At 42.2% G+C, this 15,456-nt stretch overlaps 2 protein-coding genes across 2 annotated transcripts; both read left to right on the top strand.

Annotated features, from left to right (window-relative positions):
• Positions 1-364: 364 nt before the first annotated feature.
• ercc5 (excision repair cross-complementation group 5) lies at positions 365-9,986 on the top strand. Its single transcript, XM_079666110.1, has 15 exons — positions 365-638; positions 1,382-1,557; positions 1,682-1,797; positions 2,452-2,553; positions 3,163-3,235; positions 3,496-3,639; positions 3,728-3,938; positions 4,716-5,678; positions 5,765-6,045; positions 6,448-6,567; positions 7,070-7,283; positions 7,875-8,019; positions 8,456-8,658; positions 8,902-8,984; positions 9,243-9,986. The coding sequence occupies exons 1-15, from the start codon at positions 551-553 to the stop codon at positions 9,792-9,794; spliced, it is 3,471 nt and encodes a 1,156-aa protein (XP_079522236.1). The 5' UTR covers positions 365-550; the 3' UTR covers positions 9,795-9,986.
• Positions 9,987-10,246: 260 nt separating this feature from the next.
• mettl21e (methyltransferase like 21e) lies at positions 10,247-13,348 on the top strand. The gene is made up of 5 exons (XM_079662811.1): positions 10,247-10,510; positions 11,800-11,957; positions 12,061-12,178; positions 12,283-12,380; positions 12,692-13,348. Exons 1-5 carry the CDS (start codon positions 10,456-10,458, stop codon positions 13,001-13,003), a joined length of 741 nt encoding a protein of 246 aa, XP_079518937.1. The 5' UTR covers positions 10,247-10,455; the 3' UTR covers positions 13,004-13,348.
• Positions 13,349-15,456: the final 2,108 nt, after the last annotated feature.

Genomic DNA, 15,456 nt, shown 5'->3' with positions numbered 1-15,456 from the left:
CAAGACACCCCTCCTTTTTTGCAAACTAAAGCCTCAACGGGTTACCTGTTCAAAACTATTCACAGATAAGTACCTCAAGTTGTTATTTTAACCTGTATTTTCACAATATGTTCAACATGGACAAGTTATTGAAACAGCAGAATTCGACAAAAAAGCCTGACAAGCTAAACTCAGGAAATCAATACCCATGTAGTTCGTCCCGTACCCATCACGCAAGACTGATCTGCAGTCAGTTTGTATGTTGTTGTATCGGAAGTCTTATTGAACCAACTTTGTGTGAAACTGATATCAGATCAGAAAATGTATGCTGCCCTGAATGTAAAAGCGGATTGTAAACCGACATGTATAACGCGGAACGTTAATGTGGAGTCCATGATTGCTACACGGACAAAAAACAGTGTTACAACAAAACGTTAAAAAGTGCCCCTGTAGTGCACGTCTCTTTTTTATTGGTTTTGGAGTCGATACGAATATGCTTAAATTAGGTCAGACACAGTTAAACTGATGCCGTGTGTTTCTTGATATTTACAGTATTTGAACTCCAGTTATCATGGGAGTGCATGGACTGTGGAAGCTGCTGGAGAGCACAGGGAAGCCCGTCAACCCTGAGACTCTGGAGGGAAAGGTCCTTGCTGTTGGTATCCTGTCCTGGCTGACATATATATATATTTATATTTGTCTCTCATTGTTTTGATAACTTTCCCTTATATTCCTGTCTGACGAAGGCTGTTATATTATATATATATTATGATCTTGTTCATGTGGATCCGTGTGGAACTACCCCTCCTAGGGTCCACATTAGATACACACATTATACTTTTAAGTAATTAAAAATCCAGAGCAAAAAGAAAAAAAACTACAAAAAAATAAAATAAACAATATTTAAATAATCAATAAAACATTTGATACAGCTTAAAAATAATAGCACAACTGAAAAAGCCTATAGAAGGATTGATAAAAATGTTTTACTCATTTGTAAAAGTGTATACTTGTGTTATACAACATTTGTAACGTGTGATGGTAAACCATTCCATATGTATTTCCTCTTACCATAACAGTACTTAGCCCTGCATTTATTTAACAGCAGCTGAAAAACGACCTCTTGTTGCATTTAAAATTATCTCTATTACTATTCTATGAAAATTGATGTTACAAACCATAACATTTTAGACAATTAGCGAGAGATGGAGAATAACCGTCCTGACTTTATCAAATGTCCAGCATTCAAGGTTTGCATGTAAGCTCTGCTGGTACAGTTCAGAGCGAGTTGTGCGGCTCTATACTGGACCAACCGAGTTCTTACTCATTTGAATTGCTGTCTACGATTGTGTTCGAGTGCATCGATTCATGTAGCATTTACCTTAATCAGACTTCCTCATAGACATCAGTATATGGCTGAACCAGGCAGTGAAAGGAGTGAGGGACCGTGAAGGTAACAGTGTGCAGAACGCCCACCTCCTCACTCTCTTCCACCGCGTCTGTAAGCTGCTCTTCTTCCGCATCAGGCCCGTCTTTGTGTTTGATGGGGACGCACCGCTGCTGAAGAAACAGACTCTGGTACGTACAGTGCTCTCTGAAGAACCACATAAGCAGGCTTTGTTCATTATTTTTAATTATTCTCCCAAATGGATGAGATTCCCCCACATATTTAGTCATTTACATAGCTGTGGCTTTCCTGCAGGCTTTGAGGAGGCAGAGGAAAGAGGAGCTGACCCGAGAGTCCAAACAGACGAATGATAAACTCCTCAAGACGTTCCTGAAGAGACAAGCTATCAAAGCTGCACTTGGAGACGCCAGGTAAGGGAGAGGTGGTTGTACAAGTGGAGGGATGGTTTTCTCTCGTTCTCTACTTAGCTGCTGTCTTAATAAATCCTTTATTAAACATTTTTTTTAAAACAAGATAAATTGTCTACTCAGTTTGGAAATGTATTGAACTACTTTTACTGTCGTTTTCACATCTGGATAATTATTGAAAAATGTACAGACAAAATATATGTTTCCAGACTGTTGCCCCTCTTCTATGTTCTAAATATATACTTCAGAGTTTTTAAAAATGTCATTGGTCGTACAAGTAGACTGTTTTTAATGGCATGTGGAGCAGGCACTCAATCTGTCTGTGTATTTGTCTAGACTGGTGTGGGAACACAAATATGTTTTCCACAACATAAAGCCTGGTTGGCTAATGACTCTTTACAGGAAGAGAGAGCTAAACAGCCCCCCCCCCCCAGGCAACACTTGTAAACCATATGCAAGACACAAAGCAATGTAGACTTGTCACAGCATCCGTTGCATGCTCCCATAGTAACCAGGTCAATTGTGGTCAAAAATATCTGCAGGGAAGTCTGGAAATGTTAGACGTAAGGAGTATGTGTTGGAACACAGTCTCTTTGTAGAGTCATTGTAACCTCAACTGGTTTTGTTTAAAGTACCCTTCTTTTTTTTCTTTCACAGTAAGGATCCTCTACCCAGCCTCTCCACTGTGAGGAGAGATGAAGTGGACGACATGTACGTTCTGCCAGCCCTGCCAGCTGCAGAGGAGAAAGACAAAAGCAGGTCAGAGGCCTCGGAAGGTTACTATTCACTCGGTCTTTTGGATACAGTTGTGAACAATCCAATCAGAATATCTACAGTACACTCCTCAGTCTTTCATCCATTGTTTGCAGTTGTTCACGTGTGTTAGATAGGAGAGCCATGAGACGCACTTTGGATAGTACAGTCATTTCCTATATAAAACCGATACATTTCTTAAAGGTGGGGTAGGTAAGTTTGAGAAACCATCTCGAGATACACTTTTTGTTATATTCCATGGAATGCTCTTAACATCCCGATAGCAATGAATATCTTAAGTGCTTTGACAAAAAATCCATTAAAAAATGTCATCTGTGGAAGCCGTAGTACTGTAAAAAGCACGACCAATCATTTTAGCCGGCCCGGCTAAAATAACTGGATGGCCTACCTGCCTGTCAGCCTTCCATCTGTGCACAAACTTATCTCGTGCCCTCATTGGTCATGTGCACGTTCGTGTGTGTTGGAGGAGGGGCTCTGTAAGGAAGTGGCAGATTTTTTCCGGTTGTGAATTTTCAAATTCTAGCGCACTCAAGCTGGTTTCTCCAAAATTACCTACCCCACCTTTAATAATGTTAATGTGTTTTGTTCTTGCAGTTCAGAGGAGGAGGAGGAGGAGAAAGAGTTGGAGGAGACAGATGAGACAGATGAGGGATATCATATGTATCAGGTAAAAGTATGACATGCATAAATGTGTCACGGTCCATATCACCACCACAACACTACCACTGTTTTGCGAATATGGATGGTATTTCAGTTTTAGTTATATTTGATCAATGCTTTGTGGCTGTGTTGCAAAAAAGTAGTTTTGCCAAGGAAAATAAAAACATCACATTATTCAGATGTTCTTGTGTTGGTTGGCTTCATCCTTCAGCCTTTCTTTGTATTATTGCCCAGTATCATAATTGACATCAGCTTACTGTGTTTCAGGCAGAATTATATGAAAAGCCTAACTCAGTGGACATCAACTCAGAAGAGTTTGCCAGCATGCCGCTTGAAATGAAACATGAGATACTCAAAGAAATGAAAGAGTTTTCCAAAAGGCGTCGGACCATGTACCAGAAACCCCCAGAGGTACTGTTCACTCTTATTCACTAACACACACACACACGCTCTCCCATAGCCTGTTCAATAACGCTGACTCCTCTTCACTTTCTCTTAGCGCTCAGGAGACTTCTCACAGTACCAGCTGGCCGGCCTGCTGCAGAGGAACCATCTGAACCAGCGTCTGCGGGGCGTGGAGAGTGAGATGTGCCAGCTGAGCGCCGGCAGCGCTCCACAGCTCGTCCAACAGGACGGGGACCAGCAGAGTCACAGCGTGGAGTCACGCCGCCTGGTTTCAGAGGACAATTCCCACTACATACTTATTAAAGGTGAGGACATTTATGAGGGTGTGTTTACTCAGTTTCTCAGTATTTTACAGAAAATCGATCAAGTATCAGTTGTCAGATTGATTGAACGCATCAAAAACTGTTCATTTCAACAGTCACTGCCCACATTGGTATTATTAAACCGTGTCACTTTAGGATAAAGTTAAGCAGACTAATTGTTCAGGGTTATTAATTACTAATCTTAAACATAATTTAAATCTCTGCAAAAAACGAATTTAGTGGTGTTGTAAAGTACATTTTGCAACAATTGTGGGTTTTCTCTTTGTTGAAAGAGACTATCATAAGAGGTAGGAGGTACTTTATTGATCCAAATTTGGGAAATGTTTGCGTTGCAGCAGCATAAAAACCAACAAGACATAAGTAGAAATTAAAGAGTAGAAATTCACAATACTAGAATTTAAACATCTCAAAATTGAATTAAAGCAGCATTAAAAAGTAGAAAATATATTGTAGGCCCGTGAAGATAACAAATCTATAAACTCTGACAATAAAACGCTATTGAAGGGCTTTAGACACAATATAAAGCAGGATATTATTTACATTTAGAGTGTATGAATGAAATATTACATTATAAATACATGTAAAATGTACAGTGAGTCCAGTTATCCAAAGAGAAGCTATGGAGCAGCGAGGTATCTGCCAGCCAGGGGTGATTTGTTATATAGAGTTATGGCAGTGAGCAGGAATGTTTTCCTGGATCGGTCCTTGTGATCCATAAAATGCAGACTTGTTTAAAACACTTGCATTTTGCTCACACAGGCTCCAAAAAGATAGAACCCGCCCCTGAGAGCCGCCCTGCAGCTGCAGCCTGGGCCGGCAGCGTCCTGACGGGCTCTAAGAGACGAGCGGTGGACAGACCGGAGCCCCTGTGGCGCCCTGCAGCAGAGGAGGGGCCAGAGGGGTGGGGTCACGCCTCAGAAGACTCCAAACCCTCTGTGTCCAAACCCTTTGTCTCCAAACCTTCTTTTGGAAACACATCCCCCCCCTCCCCTCGTACACTCAAGGCGATCCAAGGTGCAATGGATGACAGCTCAGACGAGGACAAGGTGGACCAAGATAGGAAGGAAGGGGGTGTGTCCCCCCGGACCCTGCTCGCAATCCAACAAGCCCTCGCTGAGGAGGAAGGTGGCTTTGCTCGACACGGGACTTTCATCAACAGCACGGCCACCAAACTGCAGTTTAGCGTTCCTCCTCCTGCGCCTCACGTGGTCATCAGCAGCTCAGAGGAAGAACCAGACACTTTGCCAAAAGGAAAATCAGATTTGAAGGGAAACCCAACAGGCCAAAGTGTACATGTGAAAGACCTTTTGCTTGATAGTAGTTCTGAAGATGAGACCGAGGCTGTAATTGGGGAAAGAAATAAGGCTGTTCACTTTGCACCACTGCAACAACCTCACAAAGCAGGGCTGAGCTCGGAAGTGGAGACGCAGAAAGGAAAGTTGGAAGAGGATATGAAGATTGGCAGTAGAGGACAAGAAGAACTGGAGGGAAGAGAATCAGAGCACGGGTTGATGTCAAAGCCAGTGGATGCTGCTGCTTCCAGTCAAATCACATTATCGAACAATCCCTCTGCTGCACTGTGTGTGAAAGCTCTCAGTGCAGAGAGGGAGGCGGGACATCCTGTGCTGTTAAAGCAGGAGAGCAATACGGTGATTGAAGCTCTTGAGCAGAGGAATGGAGATGAGGTGAAGTTGCAGCGCAGCGAGGAGAGCGACTCAGAAGGTGCAGTAACAGTCAGGGTTAAGATCCCACATTTTTGTGTTATTGGGCAAATATGAACAAAAGGTGCTGTTTTCATGTTTTCCCAGAAAGCTTCATCGAGGTGTCAGATGAAGAATTTGAAGAGGAGGAAACAGATGATTCACTTGTGATTACTGGAGGCAAAGGACCTCCGGATGAGGTCAATAAGGCAGGGACCAAGCAAGAAGAAGAGTCCAAGAAAGGTTTGACAGAGGTTCCAGCTGCTGCTTTACAAATAGAGGAAGAAGAAGAGAAGAAAAGAGAGAGTGAAGAGGAAGAGTTAGAGGAGGGCACAGAGACAGAATCCAGCTCAACTCCAGCGGTCAATGAATGGGAACACTTTGATGTGGTAAGCATTCCTGCCTGCGAGAATTTGACCTCAATGTTAATACCTATTTTAAAGTGAATGCATCATTAATCCCCCCTCTACATAACGCTCCCCCATTTCCTTTCGACTGGCCATTCCGTTGAAGCTGTAATGCAGGGTTTTATATTCAAGCCATGTCAAACACATTCACACAACGCTGATTAAGCCTATCACTGGCAAGAAAACGTTCTGTCTCTGCAGTATAGCAGAGGTGTCTCTTCATGCAAGCTACATGGGGCTGCAGTGCAGCATGGACAAGCAGACATCTAAATGTTTTTTGAGTGATGTGGTTGAATTTGGCAGCTGTGCTTTAGAGTGAGCATTCAGTGACGTGATGTGTATGAGGCACGGCTAAGTGTGTGTGTGTTTGTGTGTTTGCTGCAGGAAGAGCTGCAGGCTCTGGAGAGCTCTCTGCAGGTGGAGCAGAGCAGCCTGAGGGAGCTGAAACAGCAGCAGGAGAGGATGGCCAACACAGTCACCGGGCAGATGCAGCTAGAGAGCCAGGTGAACCAAAGACAGCACTTACAGACACATTTGAACCACACAAGGACTCCACCCTCACACCTGAGGTATGACATTAGAGAGGAGACGCCTACAGAAGGCGTAAGGCCAACAGTGGGATACATGTATCTGTGCCAAAGATGTGCAGAGAGTATTACTTCACAATCTTTGATGCAAGTGTAAGTGTGTCTGTCAACTCATTCACACTCTCAGATGTCACACACTGTCAGCATCTTCTCTTTTTTTAAATCCCCATGTAATTTAAAACCCTAAATGGCCAGTTCTTTATTAAACTCACCGGCTGTTTGAATAATGCTGCTAAGAGCCAATGTATTTCTTAGATAACTACAGATACTCGCACATTATAAAAAGATCCTTTAAATCCTGGCAAAAGGTTTCAGTGTTATCAGAAGTTTCAGTATGACTATGAACCAACAACAGTTTTGGACATTGTGTCTTGATAAATACTTTTTTGTGAATAATATGTTTCCCTCTCTGGTTCCAGGAGCTGCTGCGGCTGTTTGGCGTGCCGTACCTGGTGGCTCCGATGGAGGCCGAGGCTCAGTGTGCGGCACTGGACCGCGCTGACCACACTAACGGGACCATCACAGACGACTCCGACGTGTGGCTGTTTGGAGGGAGACACGTCTACAGGAACTTCTTCAACCAGGACAAATATGTTGAACACTTCCAATACAGTGACCTGCAGAACCAACTGGGTCAGTGCTTTCAATCACATGTTTTTAATAGTTTGCACTTCAATGTTTTAACAAGTTTAAGAAAAGATTTCCTTTTGTCCTCTTTTTTTTGTTAACTGTTAAACGGGTCTTAGATAGATGGATAGAATCGGAGGATGAAACCTTCTTTAATTCTCACACATGCACACACAGTGACATTTGACCTCTGAGTTTAACCCATCCTAGTAGTAGGAGCAGTGTACAGCGCCCGGGGAGCAATTGGTAGTGGGGGGGAAGGGGGTTCTCCGGTGCCTTGCTCAAGGTCACCACGGCAGGGGAGGTGAACTGGGACCTCTCCAAGTCCACACTCCTATTTAGGTCTGTTCGGGGAATTGAACCAGCGACCCTACGGCTCACAGTACAAGCCGGACTTGCTTTCAATGTATACTCTATATCTATAAGATCATATGAGAGGAATATTCCCTTTTTTTTATCTGATTACTGATGCTAAATACATTCAGAAAACCTTTATATATCTTCGGACAGATTTCGACACTGTTTACATCGTTCCAATGACTTGAACTCTTTAATTTTATGTTGCAAATGATAATGTGGTTTCTGTCTCCCTCTCAGGTCTGGACAGGACTAAACTGATCAATCTGGCCTACCTGCTGGGCAGCGACTACACAGAGGGTCTGCCGGGGGTCGGGTATGTGACGGGCATGGAGCTACTGAATGAGTTCACAGGGCCGGGCTTGGAGCCACTCACACAGTTAAGGTCAGTTAAAGAGGTTTTGATCTTGATGTATTTTATGTTATGCGTGTGCAGTCTGCTTATTCATCTTTTTATTTCTTCATCTTGATCATCCTGACATCTTTTTCTTTTACTCTTAATCCCTCCAAGCTCAATCTACTGTGACTGTAAATACATGTATTGTCAAGGCTTATTTATTCATCTCTTTATGACATGTTTGAGGCTCCAGTAGTTTTATATTTACCTGTGTAAATATGGAATTTGTTAGACAGTAACTATCCTGGCCAAAATCTTTCAAATACAATATTATCTTGATTATTTCTAATTAGCTCTGTGGCTCAAACATTTCCATTAACTGATGGTATGACAGAAAACACGTGTTATGATTAAAACAATATCAAGTTTTTGAACAAAATGTTGCATGTTTAAAGATTTAATCACCTGGTTATTGTTATTGAAGGGAATGGTGGTCAGCGGCCCAGCAGAACAAGCGTCTGTCTTCTGATCCTCGGGACACAAAGGTGAAGAAGAAATTGAGAACCTTGAAACTCCATCCTGGGTTTCCAAACCCTGCGGTGGCTCAGGCCTACCTGCAGCCTGCTGTGGACCAGGCCGACAGCTTCTTCAGCTGGGGGCGGCCACAACTCGACATGATCAAAGAATATCCTTTCACTCTGTGTGTGTGTGTGTGTGTGTGTGTGTGTGTGTGTGTGTGTGTGTGTGTGTGTGTGTGTGTGTGTGTGTGTGTGTGTGTGTGTGTGTGTGTGTGTGTGTGTGTGTGTGTGTGTGTGTGTGTGTGTGTGTGTGTGTGTGTGTGTGTGTGTGTGTGTGTGTGGGTGGGTGGGTGGGTGGGTGGGTGTCCTTATTTATTATATTTATGCAGTTTCCCTAACCAGTCTTTTACATTCTGTCTGAATCGTTTTGGCTGGAGCAGTCGGAGGACAGAGGACACTCTTCAGCCTGTGATAAAGCAGCTGAACACCCAGCAGGTAATCAGGAGTACTTTTGCTAAAATAGATTTAAGAAACATCAACATGTTCGAGTTCGGGGAGCACCGTTACCCTTGTTGAGCCGTGGAGGAGAGAGACAGCTTTAAATGTTGTGTTTAAAACCACCATCAACAAATCCTACTCATATCCTTCAACTAAAAGTTATAGAAAAATGGTTTCAACATCCAGTTGAAAATGAGGAAGTAAAAGCAGAAAGATCTTAATCGTTCCTACATCATTAACACTGTTCTGGTTTAGACTCAGCTGCGGATCGACTCGTTCTTCCGCTTGGAGCAACAGGAGAAACAGGCGATCCGCAGCCAGCGGCTCCGCAGAGCTGTCACCTGCATGAAGAGAAAGGAGAGGGAGGGGGGAGACGAGGGAGAGGACAGTGAGGAGGACCTGCCATCCCCATCCCCATCAAAATCTAAGAAAGGGAAGGCACCAAGCAAGAGTCCGAAGAAAGTAGGAGGAGGAGAGAGAGAAGTGGGGAGGTCCGTGTCCGGAGGAGGGTTTCTGGGGTCGGAGGAGGTTGTTGAATCTCCTCCTCCTCCTCCTCCATCTCTGAAGGATGTGAGGAGCAGCAGACAGGAGTCTCTGCCAGTGAAGGCCGTCCCCCAGCCTACTAACACTTTACCTCAGAGAGCCAGCAGCAACAGCAGCTCTGGGGAGGACAGCGATGATAGTGGCGGGGAAGTTGCTATGGTTACAGCCCGATCTGTGTTTGATGGCGGCCGACGAGGCCGTGGAGCAAAAAGTACGAGGGGGAGAGGAAGCACGAGAGGAAAGAGAAGGGGGAATAAATCGTGAGGGGGAAAGGCAAATGGGGAATATGTCATTCATTAAAAAATGTGATATTTATAAAGGTAAATAATGAATCATGAACGGAAATGAATTGAGCTTTCTCTGTATTAAGAATATGTATTTTGTAAACTGTTGATGTGACTGAAAATAAGTTACCTGTTGTAATTTGAATATTTGGCATTAAAACTTTGAGTTAAAGGTGTCTGGAGTTGAAGTATTTCCACAGTAGATGTCAGTTTGGCTCAGAATAAAGCCATTTGTCGTGCCAATGTAAGATTGAGACAGGTGCAAGTCTTCACATCGCTTACATTTCCTTCAGGCACTCTTACGTTTTTCAATAAGTGCAACAAGTATATTTGAACTTTTTGTTCAACTGGATTTTTTTGTGGTCTTTATTTAAACATGACCCCCACCCCTTTGGACCCTTGCTCCAGTCCATTAGCCGGACAGAGCAGCTGTCTCTGTCTGTCAGTCATGCTGCATCAGAGAAGCTCAAAGCATGCCCACAGAGGGCTAGAAATGCCGGGTGGAGACCAAATAGTTTGGAAATACTGTATTTCTATGTAACTTATCTGGATCTATATTTACCCAAACCCTAAGGACTTAATCCAAGACTACAGACAAAAACAATAGTTGCTGTTAAAGAATTTCTGTTTTTACTTTAAGCATGGACACTCAACAGTCCAATGCCAGGAAGGAGGACTCAAACACCAAAGAAGAAGGTGAGAGTTTGGAATAACACGACATAAATCTGAACATGTGTCAGTGCATTTGGTTACTGCTGGCAGTTTGGCACAGGCTTTTTGTGGAACAAGTTCATAATCTCAGGGCAAGTTTTTTTTACTTGCATGCCAAGTTAAATTTAAATCATCTGAAAATAAATCTAATTTCAGAGCTTGTGTTGAAATATGTATTCCATATAACCATCTGCATCTCTGCTGGTAACAACAAATATAAAAGTTATATTTATACAGTGAGCGATAAACTGAGCTCCAGGGCATTTCCGACCTTTGAATTGTTTCTCTGTGGGCTCCCCCGATCTTTTGGCTAAAGTATGACATAACTGAAGTTGTGCGCTCGGAGTAACTCTGACACACATAGCATGAGTCTGACACACTGGCATTATGTTACATACAAACAACAGGATAAGAGAGCATTATAGGACTTAATGTGGTTCATTTATAGAGCAGAGAATCAAATCTGTAATGTGATACGAGTGAAACAACACGATGACTCATAGGCTCGATTTAAGTCTGGAGTATTTCAGTGCCACTTTTAAAGTGTTGCAGGTCGAGGACAAGATAAGGGAAACACCTACTGCACTCACCCTGGAAGAGGCTTTGTGTTATCCCCTAAAAATAGTCTATTTAAAAAATGCAGATGTCTTTCCAGATACACTGACACTGTTCATCTGGGTGATCTTCAGCCCTCACTTTGAACACTTTTACTTGAAACTATTTCAGTGCCTAACTGTATTCACATAAAGTAAGTTCAGGCATCGACTGATTTTTGGTCAGTTGGTCTTTGGTGTCACACAGTTTTAATTCATGAGGAATTCAATTGAACTCCTTATATCAGAAGTACCAATGCAGTTTCACAGGTTAGAAATAGTCAAACAAAAAACTAAGTGGCAAATAAGTTGAGGTGTTGGATCAGTACCACTTTAAAACCTGGCAAAAAAATCTGAAAAATGTTACATACCAGACAGGGAAACAGAGGTGGCAACGAAGAGTGGTGCTCAACAGATGGGAATAAACTGCAAACACTTCAATCTTTCACTTTTATCAGCAGGAATATGTAGACTCTTTGCAGCAATAACTCACCACCATTTCATTAAACGATGCCAGTGTGATTTATTACACATGTGTATCTTATGACGTCAAAATGTCTGCTGTGAAAAATATGTATTTGTCTATTTTTAGATTCTGCTTCCACTCACAGGTTCACAAGTTGTGAACCCTGTGTAAACATGTTTCTTATTTGCACGTCTCTCCCGTGGGTGCCTGATCAGATACTGCTGTGGATGCAGAGCTCGCCAAAGCCATAATGTCTCGGAGTTTCCACCCCTCCATCCTGGGCCCTGAACCCTGGGAGGGATACATCTTCTCTGATCTGGAGATCCGTATCAAAGAGTCCACAGACCTCTATGGAGCTGTTCTCTGGCCCTCGGTATACGCCCAAATGTATACATTATCCCAACTATTGAGCTGCTGTAGCTATTATTTACTTTGAGCCCTGCCAGTGAACTAAGAACATGCGTTCCCAACAACAGGCGATGGTGTTGTGCCATTTCTTGGAGACCAATCGTGATGAACACAACATGATGGATAAAAATGTGATTGAACTCGGTGCAGGAACCGGGCTCGTCTCCATCGTGTCCAGCCTGTTGGGTACGGAAACAAAACATTCCATTGACTTAGTTTAAAAAAAAATGTTTACCACTTCTGCTTTTTGTATTTATTCATTTCAACGCTCAGCTGCTCTGTCTGTTCAGGTGCTAAGGTGACTTCCACGGACCTGCCCGATGTTTTGGGAAACCTCCAGTACAATGTCATGCGCAACACCAAGGGTCGATGCAAGTACATTCCTGTGGTAGGTTACCTGTTCAGACATCATATTGTCGGTTTTATGACATATTCAATATACTTTGAATATCCAGCCAATGTTTAGTTGACAAAAGAGCCATTAGAGATAATTATGTGTTTTTTTGTGATTTGTTGATTTTTCTGTTTGGCTAATGAACCAACGATGACATTTACTTCATCATTCCTTGAAATTGTGTAGCTTAACCGAAATGAATAACATGAAAAGCAGCCTAAGAGTGCACTTTTTCAGTATAGAAAGGGATTTAATAAACCTGTTAAATAACATATAAATCAACCCTAAGTCTGCTCTGTTTCCAGGTCACAGAGCTCTTCTGGGGTCAGGCGGTGGAGCAGCGTTTCCCACGTGCCACACATTGTTTCGATTACATCCTGGCAGCCGACGTGGTGTATTCCCACCCTTACCTGGAGGAGCTGATGGATACCTTTGATTACCTGTGCCAGGAAAACACACAGATCCTGTGGGCCATGAGATTTCGTCTGGACAAAGAGAACCGCTTCGTCGACCGCTTTCGGCAACGCTTCAATCTGGAGGAGCTGTACAACCTCCCCAGCCTGAGCATCAAACTGTACAGAGCCTGGAGGAGGGACGAGAGAGTGACCACTTCCTGATGGACTGTGTGTGTGTGTGTGTGTGTGTGTGTGTGTGTGTGTGTGTGTGTGTGTGTGTGCGTGCGTGCGTGCGTGCGTGTGCTGATATGACAATGTTTTATTTCTTTTTTATGTGAACTGTTTTCATGAATCTAGTCCAATTGTCTAGAAGTCTCTTCTACTTCTCATCTTCAGGATAGTTTGATATGCCAGAATATTGCAACATTAAGTTATGATCCATGTTTTTCAGATTTTGTTATTTGATTTATTGGTGTATTTATTTACTAAAACATGTAAATACAATTCCATAATATTACATTTCACCTCATACCCCAACATTACCAATAAATTAAATCTGCCACAGTTTTATGTGTTGCTGATATGATTATTAAGTGCCAGGGATATTTAAAAATGTTTCACTTTTTCTTAATAATTTGGCAACTTTGTTTGGATATACATTTAATGTTTTGGGTTGGTCACACTGATCAGGATAGTGACGTCAATGCTCAAAATGCTTTTTTGTTTTTGCCACATGGCTGAGCTCCCCTCTGCAGGATCATATTCCGTTTTTAAAGCTGGTTGTCAGCCATCAGCAGCTACGCTCTCACATTTCAGGTCTTGGTTGATGATGTTTTGGTTCAGTCACCTCACAGCACTAGGGTTCAACATGGCTCTTGTTTTTCCCGTAGATTTCTGATGCCCCTATGCATTTTAGTTAGGATGTGTGTTGCTGTTTAACTTAACATGTTCAGCATGTTTTAATCACTCTTTGAAGAGCTCATTTCACCGAGAAGGTGACAAATATATTTCAATCAAAGTATTGAGGGGTAGCCTATAATGTTGTACTCTAGGGACCTAAATACTGAAGGGTGAAGGTTCAAAGTTATCAGCGCAAAGCTGTCAACACTGTAGGCGACTGGTTGGTGAACATAATGGAGCATTTAATGGCTAAAGAGACAAATATTTCCCAAAGGATTTGGTGGGGAAGAAAACAGAGCTAAACGGTGGACTCAACCTCAAATCTATAAGCATGGGCGTAATTTCCACTGGGGACAGGGGGGACATGTCCCCCCCACTTTTCAAAATCCCGTTTGTGTCCCCCCACTTTTCAAATGTGTTTTTGTGGTCATCGTCATGGAAGAGCATCTGTGTGTGTGTGTGGCAGGAGCGCATTTTGTGTGTGAGAGAGAGACAGAGAGAGAGACAGAGAGAGTTACGGGGGTTGTTGTTAGCATCTGGTGCTAGCTCGGAGCTAACGGAGATTAGAAGCCGTTTCAACAATAAGGAGAGGGAGAGTCCTCTCCTGTCGGACTGAGATAACGTCAGCTCAGGGAGGTAAAGGACTCGCTGAGTGATTATATTGTAAACTTTAGTCTAAGTTATCTCAGTGGGTCTCAAACAGTTTGGTCTAAAGAAATATTTCCACCTATTTAATATAGTTGTTCAAAATAAGCGAAACAATTATTCCAATGTCAGTAAAAAATTAAAAACACAGTTTGGAAGGGGAGTGATTAGTAAAATATGCATAAATAAAAAGAAAGAATGCAGACTAGGTAAGATGAAGATATAGAGAGGAGTATATCAATGATTTCTTATTGGTTGTGAGCATATTCTAATGGCTTTTGGAGTATTGAAATATATACAGTTCTGTTTCATATGAGTGTTGAGAGCTGTATCCATAAATCTCTTAATTTGTGCACCAGATTGATGCCTTTAACTTCAATTTAAAGAAAAAAATCTTACCGGGGGTGCATGTCCCCGGACCCCCCTATAGGATGTGAGGTCATCACAAATAAAACAGGTTCATGGATAGATACGTTTGCACACTCATTATAGACACTACACATTTTTCTTGGATTAGTTAACACCATAGTCCCTAATATATATTTGTAGAAAGGCAGGAAATAGAATTCAATCGAGAACAATGTTTCATTGCAGAGGACCCCCTGTTTTGTGTCCCCCCCCCACTTCTCAAACCAAAGTTACACCCTTGTCTATAAGTGCTTATTTTGCTCTGTGATGATTTACTGTTTAAATAGGAAACTGTTTGTAACTAGTATTGACATATCAATTTAAAAAAGATGATATGCCATCTAAACTCAAAATATTTTAAAGGCACTTTCTGGAAGCGTAATCTCATTTTATAGTTGGGGCAGTAACATAGTTAAAACCATCAAACACTTGAACAAAATAACATTTACCAAATGCCCTAACCAAATCTTACCATTTCAAAATAGTTTGCAACATTTATGTTTAAACCTATATGGAGTTCTTTGGGTAGTATATCACAATACAAATGTTTTAAAGAGGTCAAATTGAGGATCACATCCATATTTGAAAGTATGTGCTGCTTAAGTAAGGTGAGTCACACACACACTTTGAATGTTTTGGGAAATCAACAGATTGTTTATCTTGGAAAGATTCAGTTAGAGTCATCTGTTATTAACATGACCTATTTAATCTGATATCAAATG

This window comes from Notothenia rossii (assembly GCF_949606895.1).
Source record: "Notothenia rossii genome assembly, chromosome: 2".
In the NCBI taxonomy this organism is placed as follows: Eukaryota; Metazoa; Chordata; class Actinopteri; order Perciformes; family Nototheniidae; genus Notothenia; species Notothenia rossii.
The sequence above is the reverse complement of the archived record's forward strand: the minus strand, read 5'-3'. Positions and strand labels throughout refer to the sequence as shown.

Coding starts and splice junctions, on each gene's coding strand:
- ercc5 (XM_079666110.1), top strand. CDS start 551: ATGGGAGTGCATGGACTGTGGAAGCTGCTGGAGAGCACAGGGAAGCCC. Junction 1,798..2,451: donor GCTGCACTTGGAGACGCCAG/GTAAGGGAGAGG, acceptor TTTCTTTCACAG/TAAGGATCCTCTACCCAGCC. Junction 8,659..8,901: donor ACTCGACATGATCAAAGAAT/ATCCTTTCACTC, acceptor AGTCTTTTACAT/TCTGTCTGAATCGTTTTGGC.
- mettl21e (XM_079662811.1), top strand. CDS start 10,456: ATGGACACTCAACAGTCCAATGCCAGGAAGGAGGACTCAAACACCAAA. Junction 10,511..11,799: donor CTCAAACACCAAAGAAGAAG/GTGAGAGTTTGG, acceptor GTGCCTGATCAG/ATACTGCTGTGGATGCAGAG. Junction 12,381..12,691: donor GATGCAAGTACATTCCTGTG/GTAGGTTACCTG, acceptor CTCTGTTTCCAG/GTCACAGAGCTCTTCTGGGG.